At 47.3% G+C, this 27289-nt stretch overlaps 1 protein-coding gene across 5 annotated transcripts; it reads left to right on the top strand.

Annotated features, from left to right (window-relative positions):
- The first annotated feature begins 145 nt into the window (after positions 1-145).
- Positions 146-26308, top strand: PSME3IP1 (proteasome activator subunit 3 interacting protein 1). Of its 5 annotated transcripts, none has more exons than XM_036011877.1 (7): positions 146-322; positions 9141-9282; positions 9761-9859; positions 10246-10367; positions 14478-14611; positions 21054-21118; positions 25513-26308. In XM_036011877.1, the coding sequence occupies exons 2-7, from the start codon at positions 9156-9158 to the stop codon at positions 25728-25730; spliced, it is 765 nt and encodes a 254-aa protein (XP_035867770.1). In that variant the 5' UTR covers positions 146-322; positions 9141-9155; the 3' UTR covers positions 25731-26308. The 5 variants fall into 5 exon arrangements, with proteins under 5 accessions (XP_035867770.1, XP_028357583.1, XP_035867768.1 ...); XM_028501782.2 differs by having other exon boundaries at positions 147-326; XM_036011875.1 differs by lacking the exon at positions 146-322 and adding an exon at positions 636-752.
- Positions 26309-27289: the final 981 nt, after the last annotated feature.

Here is a 27289-nt window from a genome sequence, read left to right as displayed (position 1 = left end):
GGCCCGCCCCCCCATGCGCGAGCTGGCCAATCCCGGCTGAGGTGTGAATGGTCCAATCGAGGGTCTCCCGCCAGCTTTCTGGGCACCGGATTTCCATCGGACTCCTGGGGGAAACAGAGGTGCGGATTGGGTTACGCCACCGGAAGCGGGGCGGACCTTTGTTGTGGCGGTGAGGAACAGGAAGCCCTGAAGGGTCAAAAGGAATACAAACGCAAAGACTGTTTTCTTATTCTTCCTTTTTTCCTAAAGATCGAGCGGCATTTGCGGTAGCGGTTCGGGGTGGGCGCTACCGAAGAGAGGGTGTCTCGCCTCCCGCGCGTCGGTAGGTGAGTGTGGCCTGGGCCTTCCGTGGGTAGGCGGTGAAACCTGGACTCCAGCTTCTTCGCTGAGGAGGTGGGGGGCTGCGTCTGACTTGAGGTTGAAGGCCAGGCCTGTTCTCAGTCCGTGTACTCGCCCAGTGTTCTTAGTCCCAAGTCCCCGGGGCCTTAGGCTTGCCGGGCCCAGCCTGAGGTGGGGGGCCGCCGAGGGAGCCCACGGGTTGGCCCTCGGGTTGAATCGGGGAGGCTACCAAGACTCTTTCCAGCAGAATGAGGACTTCAGGCTTCTTGCCGGCTTCCCTACACCTCTTCTGCTAGGTGGGGCCACCGAGGCTCCTGGCAAGGAGCGGGCTCCAATTCCAGAGGTCTTGGGACGGCTCCAGGCTACCCAGGAGATGTGGGGATGCCTGGTTGGAAATGGTTGAATCACAGCACGTAAGTAAGTGTAAGATGGAAAGCACATTTCATTCTGTACCATGTACCCATTGCCGTAGCGTACTCGTTTTGCGGAAAACTTGGGAAACAAAGACCGAGAGTTGAAGAACCTTGTTGGAGAGTTGGTGGCCCCTGTGAATGCCAACGTCCGCACGGGGGGGAAAAGGAGGATACCTGTTCGGACTTAGCAGTGGTTCTTAACTCGTAGAAAACACGATCTTCTGCGGCCCCTTTAAAATGCAGATTCTCGGACCCCATCCCCGGATAGTCTGACTGAGTAGGTGTGGAGTGGGACCCAGGAAACCAGGCGTCGGCCTGGGGGGGGTCAGAATTCCCCATGACCTCGTGGGTACCAGCTGCGAGGTAAGATTTGTCAATTCTTCAGATATTTGGTTTACTGATGTGTGAAGAGAGACCCTATAAAATGGCTTCTGAACTCTTGACAAGGAATCATTGTGTAGATTCCTCTTTGATCCAACAATTGAACTAAGGTCAATAATCTTTTATAGTCTTTCAAATAGAGCTTGAGGATGAGCTGTTAACACTTTGGAAGGGTCTCCCAATGGTCCTCATCTGAAGCCTTGGTGCCTTACGTGCCAGCAGACACATTCTTTGCAGTTCTCGGAAGGGAAGACTTGCCTCCAGACCATGTGCCTGGCCAGCAGTCTTTCCTTTGACCTTCTAAGAATGTTGATGTTGGGTTCAAGTCAAGTTACTGCTTCAGAAACTAAAAACCACGTATCTGGTCAATGAAGTAATGTGAATGCCTGGTTCCGCCATAGGCTCAACCGTAGTGGAATTACGCCTTTGTGAGCTGAATTAAACAGTTTCAGGGTGCTCACTGTGGCGCACCTTTGGAACCTGTTTCATTCCTGAATGTGATCTGTTTCACTTTGTACTAGAGGATGCTTGATTGTTTGGTCTTTATATTTGGTTTTCTTCACTTTTGCTATGACATATCCAACTACAGATTTGTTTTTGTCAGATTTATTTGATGTTCGTTCGAGTTGTTGAGTTTGTGGTTTAGTGTCTGTGATTAGTTTGGTAAAAGCCTCAGTCTTTGCTTATCCATATATTGCTTCTGCCCCATTGTTTTTATCTTCCTTCTTCGCTGGTTTAACACAGGCCTTTTCCCTCTGTTCTCTTTGGTCATCCTCCATTCTGGAGAATTTCTGCTTTGTTAATTCTCTAACCTATTTCTAATGTGTTATTAAACTCATCCATTGAAGTCTTAAATTCGGTTACTGCATCTTTTTAGTTCGTGAAGTCCTGTTTGGTTCTTTTCCAATGTGCTATACTGCTTGTACAGCTTCTTTGTTCGCTGCTATAAACTTTGAGGCTTGGTGTTTGTTTCTCTGAACAGCCCCAGTGGGGTAGCTCAGGCGCTTGGAGCGCCGTCCTGCTATGGCAAGCTGCAGGTCCTGTCCCTGGTCAGGGATGGTTCTCAGAACTGTCTTGTTAGCTTTTCTGTTTAAGTATTATTTTTAAAATTTCCTCCAGTTATTTATTGTTACTAATTTTATTATAGAAGTATAGGGTTGGTCTCAATAACCTCACCCACTATTTCTGTAAATGATGGTACCCTTCCTTTCATTTTGATTTTGGAACGTGAAATTTGTGATTCCAGTCAATCCTGAGTTAAAGATTGTTTTTCTCTGTATGACTAAAACTTACACCGCTTTTCATGGCAGTGTCGTGGCTGCTATTAAAATTAAGCTTCTCTGATGCTTTTTTTAGTTTTCCTTTTCTGAACTCCTTAGCTTCTATTCTCTTACAACATTTAATCTTACTCCACTTTTCTGACGCGCTCACATGCCGACCTCATCTCTTACTGAACACAGCTCCCTCACGTATTAGATGGCAGAGTGCCAGGGTAGTGCCAGGCCCAGTGCCTTGAGTGTAATATGCCCCTTTGTAAAGATTTACTTCAAAAACACAACTGAATGAGTTAGTTGGCCTTCTGTATGCTTGTGTAATGCCAAGCCTTTATTTATTTTTCAGAAAATAAGGTCTGAAAAAGGCATTGTATACAGCGTATGATTTAGTGTGGGTTAGTTGCCATAGCCAGCCCAGATGGCAAAATAATCAAGGCTACCATCAAAAATCTCTTCGGGAAGCACCACGTTGGATGTAGGAATTCTGGTGCAGCAAAATTCCCACGTGGCCAGGATTTCCTCCTGCTTTGGAACAGATGCTGTTTTTCTTCCTGTGAGCCGTGGATGAAGTAGTTGGTTTGCATTTAGGAGCCCCAATATGTGACAACTACAGCTAATATTAGAGTCGTACATAGTGAGGGGAGTGTTTATTCTCTGACAGGCCCGCATGAACTGGGGAACTGAGGATGGGCTAAGGGAACCAGTATTTAAGTTCTCTTTCTCTTCCAGTGCGTATAGATGAATTCAAGGCAAAATGCACATATAATAAGACTCAGTTCTCATAGGAAGATAAATGCATATATAGATTTTTTAAAAAACCCACAACTTTTTATTGCATGAGTTTTTTAGCTGCCTAGACAACCAGAAGGTTACTACCAATTGTTTTTCATATAAACATTTTAAATCTGAATTAAATTGGTATGCCGTACCTGCATTTTTAGGTTCTTTTAGTTCTCCTTGGTACTGGGGTATGTTAAATAAGCCTCATTGTTAGAAGATTGAGGATTACTTTGTCTAGTAATAAATGCTAACAGTGTTAGTCATTCTGCTAAGTTTATAATGTAGGGAAAATTGGCTTGATCTAAATGACTGTAGCTGGTGGAAGAGCCTTCTGGCCAGAAAGCAGTCTTTATTTGGAATACAGTTGAGTTTGCCAGATGGAACATTCCTCTTAGTTGCTGTCCTGTCTTTTGAAATCCCATGTGACTGGAACATCAGGGTAAAAATGTAGAAAGAGCAGCACTTAACTATATCTAGTGACAAAGGGAAAGCGTATGGGCCTGTTGCTTTTGCTGCCCGAAGATTAGAAGCCTTAGATCACACTGACACAGAGTTTCCTGGTGTGTTCTTACACTTCAGTCTGTCTGAGGTCAGCGTTGGGAAGAAGCGGTGGTCAGTGCTGTACAACGTTAAGTAGTCTGCCGTCACAAAATTTAATTCCGTAGGAAACCAGATCTCATTGGCTTGTATCATGGCGCTAGCTAGGTGGAATAATTTCTCATTGCAGCCACAGCAGTTATTTTGGAGGCAGAGGTGTGAACTGGGTATCTTTAAACTTGTGTCGCATGCTGTGTGACACACCAGGCCTGTTCCCGCCCCAGCAACCTGGAAATGAAACCCCACAGTCTCCAGTCCAAACACAGGAGAGCCCTGTATTACAGTTACTTTGGCTTGAAATTTAAGAACTTTGTTTTTTTGGCTGTCTCGCAAATGTGAAAACTGTGTTCTTTATTTGTATCAGTTTGAAACTTTTAAGTTTGGACAAAAGGATTTTGATACGGTTTCGGGTTTCCGTGAATTCCCTATTTGGAGAACTTAAATCATTCTTTTAAAAATAATGTAATGTCTAGTTTGATAATTTAACTCGGGTCGCCTTGAAGAAAAAAGTTACACGAGTAAAGAAAAGTTGATAGCATTCTTTCTAAAATTAAATACAATGAGGACAAAGTAAGTATTCCTACATGAATCTTCATAGTTAGATTCCCAGGACCCTAGTTGTTTATTTATGTTTTGTTTTGAATTATAGCAAACAAAGAGAGCAATAAGAGACTTGTGAAAATTTGGCTAGGCAGTAGGAATTAGAAATAAACACTTTAATTAACTTCTCATTTTTCTGCCATTTCCAGAAGGAGGTAAATGAGTTGTAGGTGCTCATCACCTCTCTATTGCAGAATAAACAGAGAATGAATATTGGACTCTTCAAAGAAAAATGCTTTGTGTTGTAAATTCCTATTAATGAGTTTAGAGAGCATTTTTTAGTTAGTTGAAATTAAAGGAGAGTAGTGAGAGTTAGTCCTAAAGAAGACATCAATTATGTAATAAAGCGATTTAATTTTTGGTCTTGTGTTTCCTACTGTACAAATTGTATGGTGCTTGAGTAGACTTTCCCATGGGGCATAGAAGACTCAGCAAGTACTTATTTAATGTCTACCATTGGCTGTAACTTAGATCAAACAATGCCTAGGAATATTTATGTGAGACCACTCCTCCCTGCTTCAAGTCCTCCAATCCTCTTTATGGTTGGTTTATTCAATGAGTACCTATTACATGCCTAATGTATGTCAGCCACTGGGTGAATAAGCACCGTGGATGCAAGGAGCTGTTGGAACCGTCGTAAATGGCAGAACGGAAGGATGAGTGCTGTAGTGGAGGCGTAAATAGATGGCTGTGGTGGGGGCTGCACCAGAAGCAGGGACACTGATGGGGCGCTACTGTAGTGGTCCATGCAGCAGGCAGCCCTGAAAAGGAGAGATGAGACAGGAAAGGACTCTTCTCTTAAAAAAAAAAAAAGAAGGAAGAAGAAAGGAGAGCAGGTGGATTAAAAAGAGGTCACGGTGCGGTGGGAACAGCAGGACCGGGTGACCGGTGGGATGAGAGGAAGGGGAGAAAGGGGCACGGGTGTTCGGCTGGGACACCGGGTCAGTCCGTGTTCACGGCCTTCACTACTGCCGCTTACCAGCGCTCTTCCCCTGGGGGACTCGTTGTCTACAGTGGTGTCTGGATTTAGCTAGTTCAGGAGCGCTACCTCTTAAAAGTTTATTTCCTTTATGCACACCATAGGATTTGCACAGTGCTGGACACAGTCACCGTTCAGCGCAGTGCTGAGTTGTTTAAATTGAACTAGTAAAGTAAACGGTACACTAGAGAACCGCACTAAAGGGAAAACACAGACCCACCCAATTATTTATACGCGTACATTCTTCTAACGCCTCTCGGTTTGGTGTGTCCCTTTCCCACTTCAGGTGCCATGATTGTGTGTGTCCCTGGTTTATTTATGTCTCCCCCACTGCCTGAGTGCAGGCAGTATTTCTCTCTCTCACACAGCCTGTCCAGAGCTTGCTGAGCGCAGTGCTTCGTGGCAATGCAGACCTTTCAGAGCATTTTGAAGTGTGTGTCAAACACGGTGTGAAGTGCTTTACACGAATTACCGTGTTTATCCTCACCAGAGATTTACGTCGTGCAGTGCTGTTTTAGTCCACTGGCGAGTGCAGTTACAGGTGAGGGAACCAAGGCTCAGAGGAGTTAAGTGACTTGCCCAGGGCCCACAGCTGGTAGGTGGCCGGATCAGGTTTCGAACTCCAGTCTCTTGATTTTAGAGTCTTCTCTGCTCTTTATCATCACCTGTACTCCCTCTTGGTGAGAAGACTGCAACGGAAGGTACTTGCAGTGTATTTAGTGGAGTTATATTGGGTTGTAGTGAAAGGTGTGAAGTTAACCGTACTTCTTGGCAGTATTTATTGACAGTGACATTTTGAATTCTGAAAAGGCCTGCATATTTGTGGAGAAAGAATATTCCCTGTCTGTGACTTCTCCAAACACAGCAGATGACCGAGTTAATTGGCCAGGGAGCCACTGAAGGCAAGGGGGGAACCACAGTTGATGCGCCAGGGAATGTGGACCTACAGAGGAAGTGCAAGTGAGAAGAGAGATGGATACAGCCGTCTGCATGTAGTCTTGTCTCTCTTAAACTCACACGTTTATTATAATTAGCTTTATTTTGGCATCAAGACAACGTCAGGCTGATAATATTAGGTGTAAAGAGCAAACTTCTATAAATATTCATTAGTTTTGACTGGCTGTGTTTTCAGGAAACCAGCCCACTGAGGGCTGAGGAGTAGCAAAGCGTCTGTCAGACTGTAAAGCCATTGTCTTTACGTTCCCTTTTTTTAATGAGCTTCTGCCTTATTTTCATGGACCAACTGTGATTCCTGATTTTGTCCCCGTGTGTGACAGATGGGCAGCATAGATTTAACTCTTTGGGTGAAAGTTGAATTCTAACACTTATGGGGAAAAGATTGATGCAAAAGAGAGTAGGAAGTTCTTCGAATTCCATCAATTTGCCTTTTTTCAAAGGTGAGTGAGAAATCTTGGGAAGATCCTTATTTCTCTAGAGCAGTGATTTTCAACCTTTTAATCTCATAGCACACAATAAACTAATTGCTGAAATGCTGCAGCACATCAAAAAATATATTTTTTGCTGATCTCACACACAAAAATAGGTATACTTATGATTCATTCACACTGGTCAGTTATTTTTGTGTTGACTGTTGTCATTTTTTTATTTGACAACCTAAGGGAAAAGAGGTCAGTGCCCCTAATTAAACAGTCAAGTATTGCATGTTTTAAAAATTCTGCGGCTCAGGCCTGACCACGGTGGCTCAGTGGATCAGGTATTGTCCACAAAACGAAAAACTCTGCGGCACACCGGTGTGCCTGCCGCTGCACGCCAGTTGAAAGTCACCGCGTTCAAGTTTCCATTTCAGATTGATGCTCTTGGCTACAGATATCCTAAAGGCTTTGTCCCCGAGTTTCAGGGAGTTTTGTTAAGGTGAATGAGCGTAGGTTCTGGATGAAAATCCCCAGATACCTGGTGGAGCATAAGGACTCATCCACTCTGAGTTGTTACTAGGAAATAAGGGTGAGGGGGAGAAACCACACTGCCGACACAGGGTGAGGAAGGAGAGCTACAGCTAGCGGAGGGTAAGGAAGGGGGAACTTGAGCGTCCAGCGTGTCTCCCATCCATTTAGAGACCTACGTAGCTGACATCGCCTCTGCCAGGGACATTTAAGAAATTGCTGGCTCCTGTTTTACAAGCAGTCCTTCTGCAGAAATTGGATGTTTGGCATGCGCACAGAGACCGAACGGTTCTGCTTCTGTAACGGGTGTCTGGGGGGAGACACTGAGCGATGCCGAATCGGAAGAGTCCAATCAGTAGGCCTCGGTGGGAGCGGCAGGTTCTGTCGGTTGACTTGGTCTTCTTTCTAGGGAATTTTAAAATTCTCTTATTGTTACACTGAACTTCAGCAACAGTAGAACTTAGGCTGAGACTCTCCTCCTGTTCTGAGTGTTTGGATTTATTTTCTCAGCTCTTTCATCTTTATTAAATAGACACTTTGCAAGGACATTCTCAGCACTGCAGTTTGATGCAGGGGGAGAGCTGATTTTAACACGTGCGCTTCAGGCAGGATCCGTGGTGCCTGGGGAGGGCTGTGGGGAAGGAGGTAGGGATTTTTGATGTTGGGCCTGGCTTTGATTCTCAGCTCTGCCATTCACCACCTTCATCACCTTAGACAGGTGACCTAACTTCTCTGGGCCTCGGTGTCTTCCTCTATAGGGTCAGCTGAGTGTCAATGAGGTGGTATAAATAACAGGTATTCAGAACATGGTAGCGCTCAGTAAATGGTTGCTACTTTGTTTTTGTGCTACCAGTAGAGAGTTCTTGTTTTGGTTATTGGGGATCGTCTTGAGAGGGACACTGACAGGATGTGCCAGTGGGGCAGAATATGTGCTTCCTTGGGAGCATGTAATGCTGTGAATAGCACGTAACAGTTCTTCACAAGGGAAGACACCAGCAAAGAAAAGCAGAGAAGTTCTGTTTAAAAGGAGCAGTGCACAGTCCTCTGCCTTCATTTCCTTTCCCCCGCCTTTCAGAAGAGAGGGTCAGACAGAGGTTCATACGCATACTGGGATTTGGGAGTCTCCTGCCTCGGGATGCACATAAAGTAGTTGAGGCATTGTGGGAGTGAGAAGGGAGACGGGCTGGGACAGAGCCTTAAGTGGCACAGGTATGGAAGTTACAGGGAGGGGGGTCAGGAAAGAGGTGAAGAAGGAGGCAGTTGAGTATAGGGCAGAATGCACTGAATCTGAGGGATCTGGGTTCCCCATTCATGGTTTGCGCGCCTCTTGGCCTATCACTTTCCTGCTGTACAGACCAGACTTGGTCTTCTAAGGCTCCCTGAGAAGCTCCCTAAATGCCTGAGCTTCTTCATTCTGAACCTACTTGGAAACAAGAACAGGTGAGTCGAGGTCGTGTGATGTCCCTGAAACAGGAATTTCAAGAAGGAACAATGCCAGGTGTTACAGAAATAAATGAGGGTGTGAACTGGGAAGAATGTGTCCAGGAGGCCAATCTGTCTAGACTAGAGGACAGAGGAATGAATATTTGCAACGTAAGGTGTGCTGTGGAACAGTGTGTAATGAGAATCATTCCACATCCCCTAGCTGACTTTGTGGGTGACATGGCGGTAAGGAAACTGCTTCAAACGTTGAGGCAATGTCATCATGTGCTTGTGTCAGTGACCTATGAATGGAACTGCTTGGGTTCCTTCAATGCAAGGTCAAAGGGAATTTTGAGGTAGTCCATTGCTGGGTGAGACAGAGCTGAATCTTCTTGTTTCTCTTTAGGATTTTAATTGCAATTCTCACTTGAAGTACTCTGTCTGTTTTCCACAGACTGATTGTTCCACTATGGATGGAGGGGATGATGGTAACCTTGTCATCAAAAAGAGATTCGTGACCGAGGCAGAACTAGATGAGCGGCGCAAACGGAGGCAAGAAGAGTGGGAGAAAGTTCGAAAACCTGAAGATCCAGAAGGTACGCAGGCTGTCCTCACAGCAGCCCTGCAAAGCAGTGTCCTCTCTTTGGGGTGGAGGCTCACAGGGCGAGGGAGCCGGAGCTAGTCCCCGGCGCCGGGAGCACAGCCAGGGCGCTCCTGCGCCTGTCCTTTGAGCTGCACCGCACCGTCTTCCAGCGGTTCTGCTGGTCTGTTCTGTCTAGACATGTGGGTGCAGGACCTCAGCTACTGAGGATGCTGCTGCTAGGCCCGGTTTGGGCTGGCCCCTCATCCAGTGAACTGCCTCAGGCCATGGGCCCTGTTGGCATTGACATTTGGCTCTGAGGTCCAAAGGGAGGCTGTGGACTTCGTGCAGTTCTTGTGTTATCCTTGCCCTCAGATCACGCAGGGGCTTAACTTGATCTTTAAAGTCCTCTGTGATTCCAAAATAATAAGAGAGTTATAAAGGGTGTATTCCCCCCATGCCCCTTTCTGTCTCCCCTTTTCTCTTCCTTTCAGAATGTCCAGAGGAGGTTTACGACCCGCGGTCCCTGTACGAGAGGCTGCAGGAGCAGAAAGACAGGAAGCAGCAGGAGTACGAGGAGCAGTTCAAATTCAGTAAGCTTCGGACACCACGGCGCCCGCGGGTGTCCGCAGGGCCTTCTTGACGCACGTTCTTCTAAATAGCCATGGAATCATCTTGACTGTTTAGTCTCTAAATGCTTATTTGCTGGAAAAGAGACAAACTTCTGCCTTTTAGACCACATTGAACATTTTTGTTTAGAGCTCAAGACACCCATTTTAATTCTATGCTAATATCTAGTAATGGGAGAAATGCCTTGATTTTATGCCGTGTTATCCAATCAGAAGCCACGGTGTTTACAAATTCCTTCTTCTAATCCCCTGAAGGACCTGCCTGTTTAGAAAAAGGAGAAGGAAAGATTTTATCTGACTGTATTTTCCCTTCAGCCTGCTCAGTGTTCCTTGTTTAATTATTTCCTCAGAAAACATGGTGAGAGGCTTGGATGAAGACGAGACCAACTTCCTTGATGAGGTTTCTCGGCAGCAGGAATTAATAGAAAAGCAGCGAAGGGAAGAAGAGCTGAAAGAACTGAAGGAATACAGAATATCCTTTGTATTTTGAAAGAAGTCCCTGAGGTGTCTGTCAGTTTTCCCACCAACATCTGTGGTTGTAGTTGCTGTATACAGAATGGACACAGGCCTACCTGGTGATCTCAAGTGCCCCTTCAAGGGGGTGTTTCCATGACCCTAAATAGCTAGCTGGCAGTGGTTTACGGAGTTCCGCTGCATGTAAGAATCTGTTGCAATCAACAGTCCAGAGCCTTTAGGATTAACTGAAGGCCTAAACCCTCATAGCCAGTCCCAGGGTGCTCCTGCCTTGCGGGATTAGACTCTGACACGGGGGCTATGCGGTGTACCTCATCCAGGGGGGAACTGCCTTCTGAGTTCTGAAAGAAAACATTTCACAGCTCTCGTGTGTCCTTAGCAACCTTCCCTACAGGTACAGCTAGGTCTGTCCCCGTAGAAGGGCAGAGAAAGCAGCAAAGATGACTTTGCTGTGGCTCCGTATTGCCTTTTTAATATCCGCTTGAGTGTCCTAATAGGCATCCCAAAGGTGACTTGACTAAATCAAAATTCCGTGCCTCACTGCTCTGCCCCATGCTCATCGCGCCGCACCCCCTCCCCACACCTCTTCTCTCTCTGGCCTTTCCGGTCTCAGTGATGGAGCTCCTTACACCTCCGGTGCCTGGCTCCGAACTGACCTCCACAATGTACTCCAGACCGGTCTGTACTGCCATTGCAGCAGTCACAGACTCCTCTCTGCACTTCTGCGGCCATCTGCTTAGTCTCTGCTTCTGCTCTTGCCCCCAGCAAACCCTTCTCCAGACACAGTCGAAGGGAACTTTTGAAAACATGCATGGGATCTTGTCACTTCCCTCTTTGAAACACCAGTGGCCTTCTGTTGCATTTGGAATTAAGTCTACATTTTTTACCAGGCCCTGTGGGGGGCTCTGCATTACTCAGGCCAGCCCACCTCCCCACTGCACCTGAACTTACTCCTCCTCGTGGTCACTGTCCCGCAGCCACTGGCCTTTTTTGTGTTTCCCTCTCGCCGGGCTGCACTCTCCTCGGCCAAGAGTGCTCGGCCCTCAGGCTTCACAGGGCGGCCTTTCACGGCACTTGGGTCTCGGGTCCTGTCTCCCTTCCTCATACAGACTTTCCCTAAGCACCCACGGAAAACTGCACCCCTGCCATCACCGTCTGTGATGCCGTTTTTAAGAGCGCTTGCCACTACTCGAAAGTCCCAGTTGGTTTGCCTCTTTCCTGCTGGAATGTGACGTCAGCTCCGCAAGAACACGGGCCTGGTCACCGCTGATTTCCCAGCGCGTGGCGTGTGGTAGTTTCTCGGTACACACGTGGGTAAAGTCATGAATGATGCATAGCAGAGGGCAGTGGAGCCCCCCTAGCATGTTTCCCCCTATGACAAATCTCCTTTGAACATTTCAAGTTTATATGTTGAATAACTTGACTAGTGTGTTTGAACAGGCTTCTCTTCCAAGACTGATGTGACACTGTGTGTGTGTGTTAGTTGTTTGTTTGTTTTTTTTTTCTTTTTGCAGGGAGTGTACAGTAGGTTCCATTAAGGAGTTACATGGGGAAAAGTGTGCAAAGATTCATAGGGATTCGGTTTAAGTCAAGGCGGTGGTGATTGGAATAAGGTGGTGGCATGGTGCCACAGAACCTCTCTTAACTGGCAGCGAAAGACCTGGCTTCAGTCCCAGTTCTCCTAGTGGCTTTCTGGTGTAGTGTCAAGGCAGGAGCTGATGGAAAGTTACACCCCCGTCCCAGCTGCAGGACTGAGACCGACTGCTCTGAAGCCTGCCCCCCTCTGCTGACCCCCGAATAACAGTATACATTGGTGTCTCCAGGGAGGGCAGATACACGCATTGCATTGTTTCAGGCACCAGGCTTTTTCCTCTAAGGAAATAGAGTAATTACAATCCTCACTTGAATTGTCTTGTTTTATGTGCTTAATTTGGTAGGCTGGCAAATAAGACATTGCCTCCCGACGCAGCATCCAGAGAGCAGTGTTGGCCGTGGCGTGGGTGTGCGAGGTGTGTGGGTTTCCAGGTCAGAGGGAAGAGTGAACAGTGCGGGAGCGAGGAGGCCAAAGGAGCTTTCCTGTCCTGGTGACCTCACGGCCACACCGAAGAGGCCCCAGGGGCACTGGCTTTCACTGGAAACTTGGAAAGTTCGGACTGTTTAGAAAAACTGAAGAAAAGCCAGCCTTGCAGCTCGCTGATGTAAAATGCTCTAATCCCAAGGGTGCGTGTAGCCAGAGACGTGTTGAGAGAGGAATTGAAGTTCGTTTGTGAAAGCTCTGAACCAGGAGCTGGTTATTGGCTCTCACTGATTATTATAATGGGATACATTTTGTACTGTGGTGCTTGTGACTACAAGTAAGCCATGGTTTGTGCCATATAAACAACAGAACGTTTTTTTCCTTCAGGTGAACCAGTATTTAGCATATTATGTATGTTAAAAACCAATTTCAGAAAAATGAGTGCCTTTTAATTAATGCCCTGAGAGTTTTGAGGTGTGTGTGTGTGTGTGTGTGTGTGTGGTATTTGAAGCATTTTAGGGGAGAGGGACTTAAAGAGAAAAATATGCTTTGGGTATGGATCAAAAATAACATAATTAACCAGCTTCCTCTCATCTTCCTCTCTCCCCCAGAAGAAAAGGTGGGACATTTTTCTTCACTTTGAAAGAATACAAAATTAAGTTTTGGTTTTTATGTGTCTTGGTATTATAAATACATGCATACTTTTGTTGTGTTAATTGTTTCCTATTTGTTTTATTTTTTAATATTTAATATTAAGAGTTTTCTTTGAGTTTCTATCCCTTCATGACAGAGTTGGAGGTAAAAATCACAGCCTACTCAGTTTTGGGCATTCTGTACTAGGCAGATAAAATCTCTTTCCTTCATTTTTAGTCTTTAAACAATGAACATTTAGCGTTAACATAATATCTGTTTCCATGTGACCCTAAAAACGTTAAATCAATGAAACTCAGCCGTACTGAGCATTAGACAGAGTCCCCGTCAGCCACCGCGAGTGTTCAAGGTGACTGGTGTTCCTGGGAACAGAGATGGTGCCTGAAGAGCGGTCAGACGGGACTTGCCTTATTTCTGGTCCCCAGTTTCCTCCACTGCTTTAGGGCACATAAACAAACAGCTTAGACAGTGCACCCCACCCCTTGAGGTTGATAATGCGTGCCTCTCGATTCCTTGGGCACTAGGTGTCGCTCTTGTCCCAGACGGACGCTACCACATCTTGAATAAGGCACAGCTCCCCGTTGGAAAACTCGTCCATTGCATAATGGGTGGAGAGAGAATGAAAGGGAAGGTGGGGAGGAGTTGGGGGGGGGGAGAACAAAAGGAAGTGACAAACCTTGGAAGCAGAGGTTGAATTAGGCACAAAAAAAAGTGATGTAACAAGTGAATTGGTTATGATTCGAAAACAACTCTTTGGTTCCTGTGCTGAATACGCACAGGGGTTTCTCGTTAAAATCTCTGGGACAGAGTATTTGAAACTGGCTCCTGGGCCTCCGGAGGTCCGAGTCCAGTGAGCTTGAGCCAGGAGTGTGCGGTGGTGACAGTGGTGGGCACGCTGATTATGTGTTAATGAGCCTTGAGTGGTTTTGACGTTGCCTTGCTCCAGCAGAGCCGGAGTGAGTTTTCACCCTAAGGTGGAATGCCGTTAATAGTCATAGGACATTCGGCAAAACTTGATTTTACCCTGAAGGTGGGGAGCAAACGTCTTCAGGGAAGCTGTATTTTTTTCTGTTGCATTTACATTCCTTAAGATCTGTGCGTTTCCTAAGGAGCGTGGTATTGACTGTGTGTTTGGTAATAGCAGGCTTTAAGGCCGTAGTCAGATTCATGGAAAATTAGAGGGAGGAAGTGTGCTTGTCTGTATTATTTTGTGCTTGATTTGCCACCTTCCTGTGTTTCGTTTCTCTTGAATCAGCTGGATTTGGCTGGCAGAATAAAGAGGGGAGGGCCTTTTTTTTTTTTTTTTTTAATCAGCAGGCTAAGCGTTACATGGCAGAACCGGAGTGCTCGTGGATTACATTTGTGTGCCTGCTCTCGGTTTATCATTGTTCTGCCACAGCTTTTCTTTTTGATTAGTTTAGCCCTTAACCTGTAACTCACAGTAATCTCCACAAAGTTGGAATTTCTCCAGAAAACAAGAAGGAAGCGGAGAAGAAAGTGGCCGCGAAACCCATAGAAACCAAGAACAAGTTCTCCCAGGCAAAGCTGTTGGCAGGAGCCGTGAAGCACAAGAGGTCAGTGGGCAGTTGCGCTGCTTAACCCTCCTTCTGACCAGGTGCTCTGAAATGCCGCTTGTAACGGTAGCCAGAGCAACGTTACCTAAGCGCAAGTCTCCCTGGGGTTTGCTCTCCCCTGCCAAATGTGGTATTGCCTGGAGCCCTGGACCCAGCTCTCTGCCTGACTCCTCGTTCAGCATGATAATAGCTGCTCTTCACTGGGCACCCGCTGTGCGCCAGGCATTGTGTTGTGAAGTGCCTTTTGCACATGATCTCATTTATTCCTCTCAACAAGTCAGTGAGAGACAAAGAACTGTTATCAGATGAGGGGATGGAGAATTTGAGGGATTGAGCACGCCTTCATCCAAGGTCACGAAATAATAGGAGCAGGGGTTCGATATCTGAGCATTTATGTTTCCAGCGAACGAGGTAGCGAGTTCTAGGAAAGTGCTTGTGTAGGCTGCAGACGAACACAGACCAGGGAGGAGGAAGCACCCCTGCCTGGAGGGTGGGTGGGTGCCTCCGCTGGGGAAGTGAGGGAAGGCAGTGAGTAGGAAGGGGGGGGGGCGGGGAATGACCAGGGCTCTGCCGGGCAGACAGACGGGAGGGGGCGGGGCAGCTGCTGCAAAGGCGCTGTGGCCTGTAAGAACGTGGCAGCTGTGACAGGGCCGCAGACCTGCCTGGGCTCTGCTTGACTGACGTCGGGGTGGCAGCAGTGGTCGGAGATTTTGGTGAATCCTTTGTTATGTTTGCTCTTCCCTTTCCAATCCTGAACTGGCACCGACGTGGTTAAGTCTGGCCATTTCAATTTGACCACCAAACCGTGGACAAAATGATGTCCAGCTCGTAAGTGCAGTCTATTAGGAAAATCAATATGGTGTATTGTCAGCCAGCCACGTGTTTGAAGGGAGGGAGCGTGCTGATGCAGCCTTGTGGTTTGGCACACCACCCACCTGCTGCAGACGCTCCCGGGAACACTGTTTACATGTGAAAATGTCCTCGTGCTAGAGCGGCAGGAGGGAGGGGAATCAGCAGCCTGAGGAAGGCCGGCTGCCTAAGCTTTCAGGACTGCGCCCACAAAGGGCTCTCTAGGTGGGCAGTTAGGTACCTCCACGGCGTCTTGCTGCCCGCACAAGGGGTGTGATACCTTTCAGAGAGATCCTGTATTAGCTTACTGGGTGGTGTGCATGTAACCTCTTTAAGTTTTGAAACTACACTTACTGTTTTTGCAAGGTGATGAATTAGTCACCTGGGCAGGAGTTCCTCCTGTGTCCAGCCTGGGTTTATCAAAATCACCTGGGAGTTTGTCAGTGTGGCTTCTAGGCCTCCCGCTAGTTCTGGCGCAGTAAGTTTGGAGGGAGGTCAGGGAGTCTATAATCAAGTCTGGTTAACATCCGTCACCACACGCAGTTACAAAATTTTTTTTTTCTGTGATGACACCTTCTAAGATCTACTCCCTTAGCAACTTTCAGACTTTCAATACAGTATAATGAACTGTAGTCACCATATTGTATATTGCATCCTCAAGACTTACTTATTTTATAACTGGGAGTTTGTACCATCTGGAGGTGGTCAGCTGTATCAACATTTTCTTTTGTGGTTAGAGCATTTTATATTTTGTTCAAGAAATTTCTTCCTACCCTGAGGTCATTCGAGGGTTTTTCTTCTAAAAGTTTTAGAGTTTTATCTTTCACATGTGAGTCTTTAATCTTCCTCTAATGGATTTTTGTGAAGGGCATGAGGTAGGGATCCCATTTCAATTTTTTCTTCAAACAAAAAGCACACTTTCTAGCAGCATTTACTAAATACAGCCTTTTTTCCTCCGTTAACCTTTAATGTCATCTCTGTCTTAGAACAAGTTCCCATACGTATTTGTGTCACAAGGTTCCATACATACTTGGGTTGTTGGAGGGTTCTTTTTTTTTTTTCCCTTGTCCTTGGATCTGCTGGACCAGTATCATTCTCTGATTATTGTAGCTTTTAGTAAACCTTGATGTCTGGTAGGGTGAGTCCCCTTACATTCTTCCCAGAGGTGTCATTTCTATTTTTGGCCACTTTGTTCTTCCATATAAATTTTAGATTTAAGTTCTTTAAAAATCTCTATTGGGATTTTACTGAAATGTTATTAAATTGCTTGTTAAATGTATGGAGAGAACAGATCGTTACGGATTTGCGTCTTCCTGTCCATGGCATGCATCCATTTATTGGTTTGCTTTAATGTCATTCTCTAAAGTCTTAATGGTTATTTTTCCAAAAAGTTGTGCACATTTTTTATTAAATTTATTCCTAATTATTTATGTATATTTTTGTTGCTGGTGTGTAAAAACACAGTCGATGGAGTACTTACATCCAGCCACTAGTTCTTACTAACTTTAATAATAACTCTTTAGTAACTTTTATTAACTATAATAATTTATCAGCAGATTCTTTTGAGATTGCTACGCAGAGAGTTACCATCCTTGAATAGTGACAACTTTATTCTCTTCCTTATATCTTTTAATTCCTTTTTCTTATCTTACCTCGCTAGCTAGAATTACAAGTGAAATGTTAGATAGAAACAAATCTGCACATTCTTGTTTTAGCTCTAATTTTAAACATAATGTTAGTAAGTTTTTCACACTAAGATGAACTTGTATCGCTTGCTGTTTTCAGATACCCTTTGGCAAGTTAAAGAAGTTCAGTTCCTAGTTTGATAAGAGGTGTTTTGTTTTTGTTTTTGTTTTTTGTAGTCATGGACTTCAAATTTTGTCTAATTTTTTCTGCTTTTGAATTGAAAATATTTTTTTTGCTTTACTCTGTTAACAGTGAACAATTAAATGTATAGGGTTTGTTTGGTTTTTTTGTCTAATGTTGCATTCCTGTGAGAAACCCAGCTTGGCAGTGATATCTCATGATTTTTCTTAACTCCACTGGCTTGTTCTACTAATATTTTGTATCGGTTGTTGAATGTTGTTGAATATATATTCTTGAGTGAGGCTGGCCTGTATTCCCCAACTCACTCCCCAGTTTTATCTGATTTTGACATGAAGATTAAAACTATTTTCATAAAATGATTAGGGGGTGTTCTTTTCCTGTTCTCCGGAGGAGTTTGTGTAATATAGGAGAGTTCTCTTTCATGAAAATTTGGAAGAACTCCTGTGTAAAATCATTTTGATCCCGCCTTTTAAAATTTGTGATTATAGAAGTGTTTAAGTCAATTTTGAGTCAATTATATTTGGTTAAATTTTCTGGGAATTCATCCATTTCATCTCATTTCAAGTACATTAGCTAATTTGTTAGTATTTTTTTTCTGATGGTTGCTCTATCTGTAATTGTCTCATTTTTTTAGATACACATCATAAGTATCTGATTGAAAATTTAGACAGGATTTTCAGCCAAGGTGGAGGCATAGGTAGACACACACTGTGCCTCCTTGCACAACCAAAAGCAGGCCAACAACAAATTTAAAAATGAAAACAACCAGAACTGACAGAAAATCGACCTGTGTGGATGTCCGACAACCAAGGAGTTAAAGAAAAAACACTCACCCAGACCAGTAGGAGGGGCGCAGACGGGCAGCTGGAGGGAGAGGACTCTCAGTAAGGCTGCGGCTGGACGACAGGACAGGCAGGGCGGCAGCTGGAGGACCAGGCCGTCCCACACTCACGTGCGGATAAACCGGGAGGAACAACTGGGGAGCGAGACGGACCCGCAACCCTGGGCCCCAGCGCCGGAACCAAAGCCTCAAACCTCTGACCAAAAACACCTGTGGGTGCTATGGTGGCAGCGGGAGAAACTCCCAGCCTCACAGGAGAGCTTGTTGGAGAGGCCCGCAGGGTCCTAGAACGTACGCAGGCCCACGCACCTGGGATCAGCACCAGAAGGGCCCACTTTGCTGGTGGGGAGCGGGGGAAGTGATCGAAACCCGGAAGAGAGCGGAGCGAGCACCTTTGTTCCCTCTTTGACCCTGCCCCACGTACAGCGTCACAACCCAGCGACATGGGTTGCCCCACCCAGGTGAACACCTAAGGTTCCGCCCCTCATACGTAACAGGTGCGCCAACAAACAAAATGGCCCAAATGAAAGAACAGATCAAAGCTCCGGAAAAAATACAACTAAGCAAGAAGAGATAGCCAACCTATAGATGCACAGTTCAAAACACTGGTAATCAGGATGCTCACAGAATTGGTTGAGTATGGTCACGAATTAGAGGAAAAAATGAAAGCTGTGAAAAGTGAAATAAAGGAAAATGTACAGGGAACAGTGACAGGAAGGAAACTGGGACTCAAATCAATGGTTTGGACCAGAAGGAAGAAAGAAACATTGAACCAGAACAGAATGAAGAAAAGAATTTTAAAAAATGAGGAGAGGCTTAGGAACCTCCAGGACAGCTTTAAACATTCCAACATCTGAATCATAGGGGTGCCAGAAGGAGAAGAGGAAGAACAAGAAGTTGAAAATTTATTTGAACAAATAATGAAGGAGAACTTCCCCAATCTGGCAAAGGAAATAGACTTCCAGGAAGTCCAGGAAGCTCAGAGAGTCCCAAAGAAGATGGACTAAGGAGGAACACACCAAGGCACATCATAATTACATCAGCCAAGTTAAAGATAAGGAGAGAATCTTAAAAGCAGCAAGAGCAGAGACAGTTACCTACAAAGGAATGCCCATGAGACTGTCAGCTGATTTCTCAAAAGAAACCTTGCAGGCAAGAAGGGACTGGAAAGAAGTATTCCAAGTCATGAAAGGCAAGTATCTACATCCAAGATTGCTCTATCCAGCAAAGCTATTGTTGAGAATGGAAGGACAGATAAAGTGCTTCCCAGATAAAGTCAAGTTAAAGGAGTTCATCATCACCCAGCCCTTATTATATGAAATGTTAAAGGGACTTATCTAAGAAAAAGAAGATAAGAAATATGAACAGTAAAATGACAGCAAACTCACAATTAACAACCGAACCTAAAACAAAAACAAACTAAGCAAACAACTAGAACAGGAACAGAACCACTGAAATGGAGATCACATGGAGGGTTAGCAGCGGGGGAGTGGATGGGGAGAGAGGAAGAAAAGGTACAGAGAATCAGTAGCATAAATGGTAGGTAGGAAATAGACAGGAGGAGGTTAAGAATAGTATAGGAACTGCAGAAGCCAAAGAACTTGTGTTTACAACCCATGGACTTAAACTAAAGAGGGGGAATGTGAGTGGGAGGGGGTATGCAGAGCAGAGGGGAAAATGGCACAACTATAATAGCATAATCAAAATATACTTAAACAAGGTAGGTGTACTGTTGTTCATACAAAAAATAATGCAATAATAAATAATACAAGAATTAAAAAATTTAGTCTGTTGATCTCTTTTTACTGGTAGATAGGATTTATTAGGATTTTTTATACAATTTTCACTATCTTAATGTTATTTGTTTTAAAACAGTTTTTTCTTGCATTCTTTCTTTTTAGAAAAATTAAGATTAAAAATATTTTATTCATTTGTTTTCTTTTGCTAGTTTGGATTTAAGTATTCTATTTCTGTTCTTTTGATGGCCAACCTTACAACTGACCAGGCATACTTAGCAGAACCTAAAGTAAATAGCTACCTTACTTCCCTACAAAATTATACACTGACCTTAGGACTTTTAGCTACAATCACCTTCTTCCTTTCTTACGTGCTACTGCTGCTTACCGCTTCGGCATGGTCATGTTTAACACCACAAATTAGATGTTATTTTTTTTATAGAGACAACATTTGTTTAGATTTATATTCGTATTTGTCAGGGTTGCACCCCCCTCCCCCCCCCCACCATCCTTTCCTTCTGGGATTATTCCCTTCCTCATTGAAGTGCATTGTTTAGTCGTTCTTTCATTTAGTTATTTTTGTAATTTTAAAAGGACTTTATTTCTTTTTAGAGGGAGGGGAAGGGAGAGAAATGTCAGTCGGTTGCCTCTCGCACACACCTCGACGGGGAGCCAAACTCACACTCTGGGTCCAAGCCCTGACGGGGGCCAGACGGGCAGCCTTCCACTTGGCGCGGCACCACCCAGCCCGCCTAGCCTCACCAGTCGGGGCATAGATGTTCCTCGGTGAAGGTGTTTTGGATAGACTCAGAATCTCTAGCCTGTCGCTAAAGACGTGTCCTTCGATCTTTAATAACCAGATTTTTGTCATTGATGATCATGACCAGATATTCTCGAAATCCGTCCATGGTTTTAACCAAGATGAATGATAGGACAACAAAGAATCAAAAGTTTAGGTAACGGTTGAGGATATAATGGTTTACCTCCTGAACTGCCCAGGGGTTTAAATCGTCTTTATACCTGATGATACAGCTAGAAGGAGACTTTGCAGTGAAGACGTTTTATTTCAGATTATTTCTGTTCTGCACGGCTGCCCAAGATCCATGTAAGTGGTTATTGGAGCTCCTGATTCTCAAGGCTTGGATCCCAGGATTGGATTTAGCTCACATCACCGTGTTTTTTGTTACAGCTCAGAGAGTGGCAACGGTGTAAAAAGACTGAAATCGGACCCTGACCCAGATGACAAGAATCCAGGTGGGTGGCGGCCTTCATTTCATTCTTTACTTACAATGCGCGTGGCCACAGTAGAAGACCGGAAGGCGCTGCACCTATGAGTGAGTGCGTGTGTTTCTAACAAGCCTACCTAAACTTGATTTCCCGAAGGGCTTTGCACCCAGCAGGATTCGCATCCAGGGGCACGTCCGCTGCCCTGCACGGTCTTACTTTGGGAACCCCGTGGTGCTGACGATGACAATGTGCTCCCTGGGAGCACTGCCAGAGCCAGGGCCCTTGTCACATCACCGCCTCTGACAAAGGACTTTTCTCTGTTTTCCCCAAATGTCGAGTTTCTTGATTTCACCCCGCTGGCTACCAGAAAGAGGTAGAATGCCTGGCTCGCGCTGCTGGTTGGGTTGGATTGAGCCCAGTCTTAATACAGTTTCCAGGAGTACACTTTGTTTGGTGGGTGCTTTTGTGTGACCCAGTCTGGCACCGTGTAAGTGGCAGAGTTCTGAGTGAAGGCGAGCTGGGTCCTGGGGGCTGGAGCAAGAATGAGAAATTCAGGAGTGCGTTCAGTTCTGCCCCTGCCTCCCTGCGGGATCGACCGTCAGGGCTGAGCTCAGCGGGTCGTCTATAAAACAGGGCTTACATTTCTCTCTCTCTCTCTCTCTAAAAAAAAAGATATTTTAAAATATGCATCTACTGAGCACCAGTAATGGTCAGCTGTTGCTGACGCCTTTTTGCTGTAGAATCCGCTTTTAAAAAGGACATTCAGTGAAGGGTCTCCCTGTATAAACCCTTCCACCTGTGTACCCTCTTCCATCCAGTTCTCCTTCCCAGAGGGAACAGTGTCGTACATTTCTCATGTATCCGTCCAGAGCTGTTCTCTGTGGATACAAGCAATTACAAACACATTCTTTTTAAAAAATATATTACAGATAACTTAAAACATTCAGATGTTTAAATGATAGTATAATGAACTCCATCACATAGCTTCTACAATTTATAACATGTATCCAATCTTGTTTATGCCTCCCCACTGTGGTATTCTGAGGCAAATCCTCAACATGAAATTGTTTCATCCATAATTACTTTTTTTTAAGATGTTATTTACTTATTTTTAGACAGAAGGGGAAGGAGGGAGAAAGAGAGGGAGGGAAACATCAAAGTGTGGTTGCCTCTTGCATGCCCCCTACTGGGGACCTGGCCTGCAACCCAGGCATGTGCCCGGACTACAGCCCAGTCCCCAGAGGGACTGGCGACCCTCTGGGTCGCAGACTGGTGCTCAGCCCTTTGAGCCACACGAGCCAGGGCTTGAGTTAATGTTTATATGTGTGTGAGGAAGGGGTCCACTTTCATTCTGTGCAAATGTCCAGTTGGCCCAGCACCACCTGTTGAAAAGACTGTTCTGCCCCCACCGAATTGTCGCGGCGCTTCTGTTGAAAGTCAGTGACCAAACATGAGCTTGTTTCTGGACTCTCTCCCTTCCACTGATTTATGTGTGGCTGTCCTTACTGCCGTCACCACGGTCTGGGTCACTACAGCTTTGGAAGTGTGAGCCCTCCAGCTCTGTCCCTTTTCCAGGTCCCCTGCATTTCCATATGAATTTTGGGATCCACTTGTCAGTTTCCGTAACCAAGGCAGCTGGGGACAGGGATTGCTCAGATCCACAGATCAGTTTGGGAATGCTGCCATCTTATGGCATCTTAACACGACACAGCATGTCTTTTAAGTCTCGTTTAACTCAGAGGTCCTCTTTTTTTAGTTTAGTTTTTGTTTCATTTGTACTTTGTTTGTGAGGAAGCTGCGTCCTTGTCCCGTGGAGTTTCTCGAGCTCCAGGTCTTGCTGACTGCATCCCCACGGCGCTCCTTTACATCCTGTGCTTCCTGTGACGTGGGAGTTAGGTCTCGCGCGTGATTGAGTCACGTTGGTGTTTTGGCAGGAATACTTCGTGTCTTGTGTTTGTGTACTTCCTCTCGTCGTCATTGTTGTCACCAGCCTGCTCTTTCGTCCACTGCTTAGCTCCCTTACTGCACTCGGGGGGCCGTTGCGTATCTGCGTGAGAAGAGCCTCTTCATCCCTCCTTAGGGCTGCAGTGTGCCATGATGTGGTTGTACCGTAGCACGTTTACCCTGTTTTTCACTGATGAGTGTTTAGATCGTTTCCGTTCTTTCTCTTTCATGGTGTTGTATTAAGTAACCCTGCACACGCATCGCTGTTACATTCACAAGTATATATCGGGTTAAATATTTGGAATCATCGGGTCAGAAAGATGCACATTTGTAATTCAGGTAGGTGTTGCCAAATCGCCCTGCAGAGACGTTACCCCCAGTTTCCGTTCCCGTCAGCACTCCAGGAATTCCATTTCAGTGATGTCTTTGTGGTATGTGGGAAACCCGCTAAACTGCTTGCACAGAATAAGCATTTACTGTGTGTTTGTGTACGCACGCATATATGCCACTTCACCTTGATCATCCCAACCTGTGACTCGGGAGCTCTGCAGCTGGTGCTTCTTCCCAGGTGGGAACTATGTGCGTGAGTCAGCGGGAAGGAAAACTGGTGTGGGGTCTTTACATTGAGGCAGACACGTGTTTCACAGCGGTCTCTTTTGGCATTGTAAATCTCCTCTTCTTTCCCCTCCTTACATTCTTGCAACAGAAACTGAGCGAGGAATGTCCTCTCGTTAGGAACTAGGGCCACACGGGAAGAACATCTCCTGGGCGTGGCTTCAAAGTCTCATCCTCGGCAGTAGGAGGATTTGCCCCTCTGGTCCCCCAGCAGACAGCTCTGCGGCCCCAGGGGAGGGGATTCAGGCCTCCCGGCTGGAGGCTCGGGGCCTGCACTGTGGGCAGAGACAGGGAAGGCATGAGTTGGCCCCATCTACTCGCAAGTCACGCATCTGCGTGAGTCCCCAGAACGTTCTCTGTTAGTAATTTTCAGCGTTCATTTGGCATGACAATGTGGTCCCGCAAATGCAGCAGTTGGCAGGAAACGTCACCAAATGGGTGGGATCAGAGGGCACCGCTTTGTTCTCTCTGGACAGTTGGCTGCGTTGGGAATGGGATTTGTCAGACTCGCAGTCTCTTCCTCCTTGAACCCGCCTGGACAGCTGGGAGATTCGGTCTTCTGGCTTGAGCTCTGCTGACGCCCCAGAGGTCCGGGTTTTTGGTTGCGTGTCTGTGGCTGATTGCCGTCCTTCCCGTAGGCCAGTGTAGGCCCCCACAGGCACCCTGAACTCGATCCTCCTTTCTGTCTAAGAAATTTGCCATTGAAATACTTAATAAAATGTCGTGTCTCACTGAGCAGCTTCACATAAATTATTGTTCTAAGTCACTGACTCATACCCCTTCTAAGATACCAGGTGGTTTTTTTTTTAAACAACCACATTTTTCTAACAGAATACTGAAAGTGTCACTGTGTATGTGACTCAGTAATACAGAGAATGTTCAAGTAATAAACGGCAAACAGTTTGATGTTTGTCCACAATTTTCATACACCTCTCTCCCCACCTCGCCCAAAATAACTTTCGCCATTGGCCACAAAACTCAGTAGAGTGTCTGCGCCGCCCTGCCCCGAGTTCTCACTCACACAGCCCCTCGGTGCCGGCCCCGCGCCGTGTGCCCGGGGGAGGCTGAGGAGGGCGCCCTTGCCTGCAGCAGACCTGGGCTTAGAGGACTGCCCGGTCCTCCACCGCCCTCCTGGCTGTCAATGCAGGGGTGCCCTTGGTTTCAGAGCCATGTGGAACTGTCCCTCCCTTAGTTTTTAAGAAAGATTGTGTTCGTTTATTCTCAGACGGGGGAAGAAAAGGGGAAAGAGGGAGAGAAACATCTCTCGCACTTGCCCAGGACTAGCCTGCAACTCAGGCACGTGCCCTGACCGGGGATCATATGGGATCAGGAGTCAATTTAGTGCATTATTTTTTGATTCAGATTCAGTTTACCATTTTCTACTCTAAGTGGCCTTTGACCCTAGCAGGTCATTTGACCTCGCTCGTCGGTCAGAGGGGGGACAACACTTGCACGGCAGGCTGTAGCGGTTAAGTGAGGCTGGAAACAGGTAGAAGGAAGGGAGGGAGTAGAGCTCTTGACTTCCCCTTAACCTTTAGGTCCTGTGTTTTCTGGACTGAGGCTTTCTGTCACGAACGAAGGTGGCAGCGTAACTGGGTGTCCTGGGGCAAAAGAGCCTCAGCCTGCTCGGTGACATTCTGCACGGTCTTAAAATGCTCTCCGACTGGGATTCCGTTTCCTCGCGTGTAGAAGAGGGACACGGCTGTAAGGTGGTGGGGTGACGGGCTGCTGCCCGTGCAGGGCTGCTCCGAGCCTCCCAGCCGGAAGCCCTCGGCACGGCGCCCGGCACCCGGCACGGGGAAAGTGGGCCATCGACTTCAGAAGAGGGTGGTGAAGTGACAGTCCTCCCCCCTTCTCTGCAGAGGCCCTGTCCTGCGTGTCTCTCGGAAGCACGTCCCTGAGCAGTCCCTCCATCCACTGCCCCTCCGCCGCCGTCTGTATCGGCATCCTCCCGGGCCTGGGCGCCTACTCGGGGAGCAGCGACTCCGAGTCCAGCTCAGACAGCGAAGGCACCATCAACGCCACCGGCAAGATCGTCTCCTCCATCTTCCGAACCAACACCTTCCTCGAGGCCCCCTAGCTCCCGTGCCCTCGCCGCAGGGAGCCCCTCCCCGGGAGGGGACTGGGTGGCACGTCTGCCTGCAGGCATCGCCTCCCTCCGAGAACCGTGTGCCTGTCCCCTGTGCACACCGGGGCGTTTTTAACCTCGTCTAGACAACGTGCCGGCGTCCGCCTGGGGCACGACCTGCGTCTGGTTCCTTTCTCCACTCCGGTGCAGATGCCCAGACCCGTCCCTCTGCCTTTCTCAACACGGACGTGGGGGTCGGGGGTCGGCAGAAGCTCCACTGAAAATGCCCGGGGGAGGTGGGACCTCGGGCTTGCACCGGGTTTGGCTTACGTTGTTTTCTTGGGTTTTTCGGTTTGTTTGTGTTTTCCTTTTCCAACAGCACGGGGAAGCAAGGGCCACTCTCGGGCAGATGTTACTTTAAACATCCCGTTCTAGATGAACACGCGGTTTGGCCACACTGCGCTGTGGAGACCCGGCGGGAGAGGGCGGCCCCGGGAGCTGGCCTGGCGCACTCCCCGGGGACTAACCGGTTCTGGATGTTGCGTGACTCGGATTAAAAACTGCATCTGCAGGGGTGTCACGTAACACTCGTCATTCCGCGTGAAGCGCGTCCTTACCCCTGCAAAACTGAGTCCGTCTCCTCCCCTTAGCTAATCCCGTTTCAGACCCTAAACCTCAGAGAAGCGCACGCAGGCCCCGTTTCCTCAGAGCCGGGAACCAGAAGCGCCCGTAGGGATGGGAACGGGGCTACTTTTGGCGGCCCGGGGTCTCTGACGCTGAAAACCAGCTCAGCACACCTGCGTGCTCTGACCGCACTCGGAACCCTGTCAGGGTCCTCTCTGGGTGATGCCTTCATAGTTGTGGCTTCCAACTACGGAAGCTATTTTTAGCTTACAGTACTGCCCTAGTCCTTTCCTCTTCTTCTCTTTTCTCCTGCTCCCCGTTTCCCCGCTCTCTTCCCACCCCACCCCACCCCACCGGGAGCAGCTCCGAGGCTGGGGGCAGCCAGGTCCTAGAGGTGCTGCCCCACCTCTGTGTTTCGCAGCGGGAGGAAGGGATGGAAGGGGCAGGTATGGAGGCCTCCAGGGCAGAGGTGGCCATGGGCTTCAAGGAGACCCTAGGCCGCCGCCCTGCCTCAGGAGAACGGCCCGGGCGGCTCTCCCCCGTCCCCCCTCCCCCCTCCCCCCGGGTGCCTGCGTCAGTTGTTTCCGCCCCCTCGGGTGTGAGACGGAGGGAGGCACACGCGCGGGATGTGTTGACACTGAGACGCTGGCAGGCAGAGGAGCTACGTGGGCAGAGGGGCCCCTGGATCTCGGCCAGCCCGCCCCTTTCCCCTCCCGTGCAGCGCCATCCTGCCGGCCGCTGGCAGGCGGTGACTTCCCTTCACCCACGACTGTGGCCCTGCGATCCTTCCTCCTTTTCAGGACTCCTCTGTGCTAATCGCTCCTGACTGTCAGGACAGGCGCGTCGGGCCACTGTCACGAACGAGACGCGTAGGTAAGACCGGGCAGGCACCTGCTGCTCCTCCGCTTCCCCGTCCCTGCGAGTGTGCCCATGCTGTGACAGGGCGT

This window comes from Phyllostomus discolor, chromosome 12 (assembly GCF_004126475.2).
Source record: "Phyllostomus discolor isolate MPI-MPIP mPhyDis1 chromosome 12, mPhyDis1.pri.v3, whole genome shotgun sequence".
Lineage (NCBI taxonomy): Eukaryota > Metazoa > Chordata > Mammalia > Chiroptera > Phyllostomidae > Phyllostomus > Phyllostomus discolor.
This window is presented reverse-complemented; position numbering and strand designations above follow the sequence as displayed.